Below are 8382 nucleotides of genomic sequence, written 5' to 3'. Positions count from 1 at the left end.
CTCCAGGCTGCTAAAGAGCTACAGGAGGCCAGGCACCTTTCTCTTTCACTCCTGCAGTTGATGATCAGAATATATGCACTTCTATCTTCTCATGCCTGCTACATTGCATTTAAATACCCACTGCCATTGAGCCAGTTCCAACTCACAGCAACCCGACTGGGGTTTCCAAGGCTGTCAATCTTTACAGGAGCAGACAGCCACATCGTCCTCCCTCCGGGTGGTTTTGGGATTTGAACCATCAACCTCGTGGTTAGCAGTCCAACGCTTCCCGCACAGCGCCAAAACAGTCCTACCTAAGTAGATCTGCTCACATATCTGTTTCACCTTTTTAAAGAGAACAGTCTTTGGTTTGATGAGAAGTAAACAGCCTCCCTGTTCACCTCAAAGGTTGTCATGCAGATCAAGTGAGGGCATGAAGGGGCAAATGCTTCACACACCGAGACCCCAGAGAGAAACAGGAAATAAGGGGCTCAAACAACACCTCCGGACCTCTGTGTGCCTTTCTGAAAACGTGCCCCTGGTCAGTAAGGCCATTTGCTTTCCTTCACACACCAAGATTGAAAATATCTTTTTATTTTGTATACCTACTTCAGGTTTTAAATCAACTCTGATTCTGAAGGGGAAATATTCCAAGTTACAATGTAAAATACATTCTATATCAACACCCCAAATATAGCATACAATTTTTGTTTTTACTCTAGAAAGAAAACCTTTCACATTCCAAAATATTAAGTTTCACTCATCATCTTGTTTACAGAGTTATCCAATACATATTGTTATATACACACACACACACACACACAAGGGGGGCTTCCAACAGTTCATGGAAAATGGAATTAATAAATAATGGCATTTTCCCACACACCATTTTTAAGCCCCCTCATATGCCTGTCTCATTAACAAATATATTAAAGGCTTACCATATATACTCGAGTATAAGCCTACCTGAATATCAGCCGAGGTACCTAATTTTACCACAAAAACTGCATTAAAAAATGTGCTGAAAAACTTGGCTATTACGAGTATATATGGTATATTTTCTTTAGCATTCTTTAATTATGTCTTTATCTAACTCACAGATGCAAGAACCTATCTCTTCCCTGCTATATTCATGTAAGTTTATATGCTAATATATTTATGTTACCCCCTTTATTTAAGGAGAACTTCTTGAAGACAAGTGAGGCTTTAATAGTAAATATAAAGAACCCTAGTGCCACTGGAGTTTGGTCATTAGGCTACTAACCACATGATTGGCAGTTTTGTTAGGCTGGGATGACTAGAAAAACTAATCCAGTGACACTCACATATATGTGCAGGATTTTATATCAGGATTATATATCAAGCATTCTAGCCCAGTCCAGATCAAGCCCCTTAGTCTACAGACACACACAGCCATATACAATGATGCAGAATGCAGGAATAGCACAGATCGGTGGGTGCAGTCAAGTGGATCCAATGGTGGTGGCTGCATCACAGGGCTTGCAGCAACTAGGGTCAGCCAGCAGGAAGGTGTGTGGGTCAGGGGGGAGGGGTAGTGAGGCCAGGGCGGGGTGGGGGGGGGTAGTGGTGGAGGGTCCCAGGACCCTCCTTATGAAAAGGCCACAGCCCACAAGGAGACATCATAAGACTGTGACCTGGTGGACAGGCTAAACTCAACCCCTACACTTTTATATAACGTCAAGTAGACATAAAATTATGCAACTACCACGGCAGATCAAACCCATCAGCAGCTCCGTGGGAGAAAGATTTGCAGTTTTGCAGTCCCTGAAACCCTCCCTATCCGGGGCTGCTATCAGTTGGGATTGAGTGGGTAGCAGTGGGTTTGGTTTACTGGGAGTACTAAACACATTACTAGAACTATGCAAACACATAAAAATATGTGTGCTCACCTCCATGATACGGTCGCTGAAGACAAATGGGTGCATAAGCAAATGTGGCGAAGAAAGCTGATGGTGCCCAGCTATCAAAAGGTATAGTGTCTGGGGTCTTAAAAGCTTGAAGGTAAACAAGCGGCCATCTAGCTCAGAAGCAACAAAGCCCACATGGAAGAAGTACACCAGCCTGTGCGATCACGAGGTGCCGAAAGGATCAGGTATAAGGCATCACCAGAACAAAAAATTTTACCATAGTGAATGATGGGGGGAGTGCGGAGTGGAGACCCAAGGCCCATTTGTAGGCCACTGGAGATCCCCTTGCAGAGGGGTCTCGGGGAGGAGACGAGCCAGTCAGGGTGCAATGTAGCAACTTTCCTCTAGTTCCTAAATGCTTCCTCCCCCACCCCCACTATCACGATCCGAATTCTACCTTGCAAGTCCAGCTAGACCACAGGTTGTACACTGGTATAGATAGGAACTGGAAACACAGGGAATCCAGGGCGGATGATCCCTTCAGGACACAATTGATGTATGTATGGATTGTGAAAAGAGTTGTATGAGCCCCTAATAAAACAATTAATATATATATGATAGCTATGCCAAAATCTTCATATTTAGTCTTCTATGTTTTTGTTTATTCACTGTCTCATTTGGCGTTGCAGAAAATGTCCCAGGCTGCAAAGATGCTGTTGCCAGGGGCCATCGGGTGACTTCTGACTCATAGCTACCCAAGGTGCAGCAGCAGGAAACCCCGCTGGCTGCTGTGGCATCCACACAACTATTACTATGCATGAGGCTATTGTTGCAGCCTATCACTTCACTTTGTCAAATGGCTTCCTCTTTTTCACTGCCCCTCCACTTACCAAGCCTTTACCATGCCTTTCTCCAGGAACTAGACTCTCCTGATAACATGTCCAAAACACATGAGACAAAGTCTCACCATCCTTGTTTCTAAGGAACATTCTGACTGTACTTCTTCCAAGATGGATCTATTTGTTCTCTTGGCAGTCCTTAGTACCTTCAATATTCTTGACTAGCACCTTAATTCAAATGCACTGTTTCCTTGGTCTTCCATATTCAATGTCCAACTTCCACATCCATGTGCGGCTAGTGAAAAAGACCACGGTTTGAGCCAGGAGGACCTTACTCCTCAAGACATCAGCCTTGCTTTTCAGCATTTTCAAGAGGTCTGGTGCAGCAGGTTTACCCAATGTAATGCATCCTTTGATGTCTTGGCTGCTGCTTCCATGAGCACTGATTGTGGATCCACTCAAGACAAAATCCTTGGCAATTTCAATCTTTTCTCTATCATCATGATATTACCTATTGGGCCTGTTGTGGTATTTTTGTTTTCTTTGCTTTGAATTGTAATTCATTCTGAGGACTGCAATCCTTGATCTTCATCAGTAAGGGATTCAAGTCTTCCTCACATTCAGCAAGCATCAAAGAGAGTTCTTAATTTAAGTCCTGGCCCTTCCATTGCCAGCTCAGTAGTGGTGGGTGAACAAGTCCCTTTGGCCTCATTAATTCTGCTCACTCACTGCCATCAATTGGTGCCTATTCATAGAAGCCCTACAGGACAGGGCAGCACTTTCCCTGTGAGTCTTCCTCCCAAAGAGCACCTAGTAGTTTCAAATTGCTGATCTCAGAGTTGGCAGCCCAGTGCATAACCACTGCACTCCTGATGTAAAACTAGGGTACTACCACCATACTACCATCTAGCGCAGTGGTTCTCAACCTTCCTCATGCCGCAACCCTTAATACCATTCCTCATGTTGTCATGACCTCCAACCATAACATTATTTTCGTTGCCACTTCATAACTGTTGTAAATTGGGCAACCCCTGTGAAAGGGTCATTCGACCCCTAAAGGTGTCGCAACCCACAGGTTGATAACCACTGATCTAGCACCTGTAGATGGAGGTGAAAGTATCCTCCATCAGCTACATGGTGAGCTATATGACAAGCCTGCCCATCACAAATGCTCTAGAAATGTGCATTCCCTGCTTCCCGGCAAGAACTCTTCTCCGCTATCCTTTCCAGCTTTCTTCCTATTCCGTACGGAAGCCCCTCTTACAGAAAGCATGGCATTTAGAAAGTGTGGTACTAAATTTCATTGAACTTCATTGACTGATTTCAAAGGCAACCTGCCTCTAGCTCACAGTCTCCCACCTGTGTCTTTGTTACAGCTTTTTGACACTACTGGATGTAGCAAGGCCGCTGGAGCATGCAGGCCTGGCAGAACCAAGCTGCTCTCTCCCGGAGCCTGAGCATGTGGCGCGACTGCCTTGAGCTTCAGTCAGAGCCTGCAGGTGTGCAGCCTCAGGCTCCACGCTCTTCGGCTCACTCTCAATTCAAGGCATGTGCAGCTCCACAGAGTAAAGATTTACATGTCTAAATAGAGTTCGGCCCAGACTTGTCTGGCTCATTGGCAAACCTCAATGGGTAGCTGAGGAAGAACGTTCACTTGGGAAAATGGAAAGTCACACTGAGCTTGCGGGTACAAATAGTGAAGGAAACGCTCCCTTTGTGACTCACTGGTATTTCTTAAAACAAACTGGTAAGGGGGTAGGGGGAACGATTTCTTAAAGGAGCAGTTTAATCTGCCTGTGCAATCTGCTGTGAAGGGGATACACCATTAAGTCTCAATAATGAAGTGAGGTGGGTTCCAATAGTCAGCGTGGGCATTTTACTCTCCGAGGGATCCATAAAGCCTCTGGAACTCCGTGGAAGGGATTCAATTTAAAGTCACAATAGAACAGATTGGAAGTTACTCATCCAAAAGATCTTTCAGAAGTGTTCTCAGCTGAATCTTGATTGGGTACAAGTAATTAACGTTTCCCAAGGGAAAGCATCACTTACTAGAGAATCCCCCAAGGAAGGGTGGCATATGGTAGTAAAGAGGGAGTTCCCATGGCCTGGTGCTAAGGTCTTTGGTCTCAGAATCAGCTGAGATAACCCAAGATCCTCATTCAAAATTGGATCTGCAAAGGCAGGCACACCAGACGACAATCTTCATGACTTAAATGCTAGGGACTGCTGCTTAAAGTACGCGAGGAGCTAGACTCTAAATGTACACCAGTGTCTGTCCTTAGTCCTTGGGGCTCCTGACCACCAGCCTGCTCTGCGGCCCTGCCCAGCAGCTCTGCCAAGAAGGTGCAGAAGCCACATGGCTGGATGCCCCAAGATGTCCTCACTCAATGTACTGTAAAAGCATTCTTATTTTCTTCGGGAGTAGTTCTTAAAAAGTGAATATGAAGGGTCCAGATATCCTCCCTTTCTATTTTAACTCCATGTTTCCATGCCTGGTTCTTAACACTTAAGTTAGGCAGGGCCATCTACGGAAAAGTCAACAAGGCCTCCTTTCTGGGGCGGGACAGCTTCTTTCTCCTGCTCCCTTGGCCTTGGTAGGTCCTCTTCCACGTCCATCACTAAAAACCTGCTGTACTGTACGGACAAAGGTGAGGGCAGAGAGACCGCTACTTTCCTCGAGAGTACCATGAAAAGGCACAGAACCGGGAGCAAAACCAGCAGAGGAAAAGCTAGATTTGCAGGACCATCGTGAATGTTCAATGTAGGGAATTACTAGTGCAAACTCCCTGTGGGCCCTGAACTCTTATAGATCAGGGGCACTCTGCATTAACCCCTGGCTATACCCCTCTCCTTACTCACAAAGCTTCAGCCCAGGGCGTTCAAGTCCTATATTACCATTACCGCGGTGGCCATCTTCCCAGGTGGGCCTCAGAAATTAAAAGATTTTCTTACAACGACTCACTGTAACAAAGGACTGCTCCGGGACGCTCCGGGGACCAGGCAGAACAGCAAGCCGTCTGACGACAGCACAACCACTAAGGGAACCACTGCGCCCCGGCCCCTCCATCTCGGGGCTTCCGCGCGGTTACCTGTACAGACGGCCGTTGTCTTCCAAGTCTTCCTGGCCCCATTTTCCCTTGATGTCCTCGATAACGTGGTTCTTGAGGAATTTCTTTAACAGCTGAACCGTTTGCTTGCGGGTCACCTCGGGGCCGAAGTTCTGACTGCGGCGCAGGAGCTCGTGGAGCCAGTCCACAGCCTCGGCCGCGGTGAAGCAGTGCTCATAACTTTTGAAGCGACAGCGGTGCTTCCGTAAGGGCATCCGGGCTCGGAAAAGCTCAACGGTTTCATTCCACTGGGGAGAAAGGTAAAGGGGTGCTTAGTAATCAACAGACTTTTTTCCCCTTCTTTTTTTTAAGCTATTGGAGAAGTACAACGCTGTCAATGATAGAATAATATCTAAATGTCTTACAAGGAAGACTAGTTAATACAAGTCAGTCCAAATTTGTGAAAAACATGGTTCCAGAAATTGATAGACTAATTGAGATGTTTCAATAGACAGATGGAATGTTGTAAATGCTCATTCATCTCTCCCAAAAAATCCTGAAGGCAACTACCAGCCTGACCAACTGGAAGAGACCCCTCTTTGTACCTATTCCACAGAAACATGACTCAACAGAATGCAGAAATTATCTAACAATATTATTATATCGCCCAAAAATAGAGTTCAGCTGAAAATAATTTTAAAGTGATTGGAGTAGTACATTGACTAGGAGCTGCCAGAAATTCAACGCAGATTCAGAAGAGGATGTGGAACAAGGATATCATTGCTGATGTTAGCTGAAAGCAGAAAACACCAGAAAGATGTTTACTTGTGTTCTGTTGACTATGCAAAGGTTTTGACCGTGTGGAACATAACAAACTATTGATAACATTATGAAGAATAGGAATTCCTCATGTGAAAACTGCAGATAGACCAAGAAGCAGTCTTTCAGAGTAAGGGGACACTATATGAGAGAAAGTTTGGAATTTCTATTTCCGTTACTCTCCATAGTCTCAGAAACTCACAAGGGCTATGAGTCTGCATCGACTCATACTTATTACTCTGTATGCTGAACAAATAATTTGAGAAGCTGGACTATAGAAAGAAAAATATATCATCAGGATTGGAAAACTATTCGTTTAAAATCTGCAATATGCATATGGCACCAACTTGCTTGCTGAAAGAAGAATGCAAGCATGATCTAAGGAAGGGCAAAGAATATAGCCTTCAGTATGCTGTGTGCAAAGTCCAAGTCCAACAAAACTCCCTGTCATTGAGTTGATTCTGACTCACTACCACCTTAGAGAGCAGGGAAAGACTGAACTTGGGGGATTCTGAGAGTGCAGCTCTTTATGGGAGTAGAATGCCTCCTCATTCTCCGGAGGAGAAGATGGATCAAATTGTATGGGATTGGTGTTTCAAACTGCTGACCTGGGATTAAGCAGTCCAACAAGTAACCACTCTCCCACCAGGACTCCTGACAGCTCAATGAAGAACAGCATAAATCCTCGCAATTAGACCAACAGACAACACCACAATAAATGGAGAAAAGATTGAAGTTGTCAAGGACTTTATCTTTCTTGTATCCACAATTAATGCTAATAGAAGCTATGGTCGAGAAATTAAACAACGTATTGCTTACAAAAAATCTGCTGGCCAAAATCTCTTTAAAGAGTTAAAGAGCAAAGCTATCACTTTGAGGACTAATGTGTGCCTGACCCAAGTTATACTGTTTTCAAGCACATCATATGAAAGATGGATAATGAAAGAAAGAGCAGAGAAGAATGGACGTATTTGAATTTTGGTACTGGCAAAGAATATTGGAGGTACTATGGACTGCCAAAAGAACAAACAAACTTGTCTTAGAAAAAGTGCAGCCAGAAGGCTTCTCAGAAAGGAGGATGGGACTTCGAGCAAGATGGTGACTAAATGACACACCCAGAGGGACTCCGCAGAAATAAACACAGGAGAATTACTGCGAGGGAAATTCCACACTGCCAGATCACAGGAGGAGCATCATAAAGATAAGTAGGCGCGGATCCACTAAGTTTTGAGGGGCTGTGGGCTTTTGGCTTCCCACAGTGGAGGCTGGCTAAGGCTTAACTTTAGCACCGCCACAGTCTCAACCAGAACCGACTCCTCCAGTTAGTCCAAGGGCTTTATCTCAACACAGCTTTAAACCCCTCCAGCCCTACAGTCAAGGCAGCTATATCATTACTTTTGTTTTTCTCTCCTCTCTTTCCCCCCACACACCAGAAGGCTCAGTTGGGTTGGTTTTTGTTTTTTCTGGGTTTTTTTTTTTTAGGGCTCACTGACGTTTATTTTGTAAACAAAACCACTGGGGATGTTGCCTGTTGACACCTCGGGATGACACTGGGACACTTGGTGGGAAGCTCGTGAGAAGGGCAAGGAGTTGGGATGTCACAGGATCACAAAGCTGGGGTTTCCAACAGGTGTCCAGATGGTCTGGCTTGGCTGCAGGGACAGCTCCAATGAAGCGGTGAGAACACCGACAGGCTCGGGGGAGGGACGACCAGAGGTCTGCCAGCCCAGCTTATTTGGTGAGGGGATTTCTGAACTTTTGGCCAGCGAACTTGGCCTTGCTGCCGAGCTCCTCTTCAATTCTGAGGATCTGGTTGTACTTGGCCAGGCG

The 8382-nt window shown here is 45.3% G+C and overlaps 1 protein-coding gene across 1 annotated transcript in view; it reads right to left on the bottom strand.

The window, feature by feature from the left end:
• DEPDC1B (DEP domain containing 1B) overlaps positions 1 to 6035 on the bottom strand; it is a 60106-nt gene extending 54071 nt beyond the window's left edge. The window contains exon 1 of the mRNA XM_004703589.2: positions 5776 to 6035. Within this exon, the coding sequence (XP_004703646.2) occupies positions 5776 to 6008 (233 nt within the window). The 5' untranslated portion in view covers positions 6009 to 6035. The remainder of the gene's footprint in view (positions 1 to 5775) is intronic.
• Positions 6036 to 8382: the final 2347 nt, after the last annotated feature.

This window comes from Echinops telfairi, unplaced genomic scaffold (genome assembly GCF_000313985.2).
Source record: "Echinops telfairi isolate 266 unplaced genomic scaffold, ASM31398v2 ScPeMD7_7469;HRSCAF=8507_1, whole genome shotgun sequence".
Lineage (NCBI taxonomy): Eukaryota > Metazoa > Chordata > Mammalia > Afrosoricida > Tenrecidae > Echinops > Echinops telfairi.
Note: the sequence above shows the minus strand (reverse complement) of the source record. Positions and strands in the feature narration are given on the sequence as shown.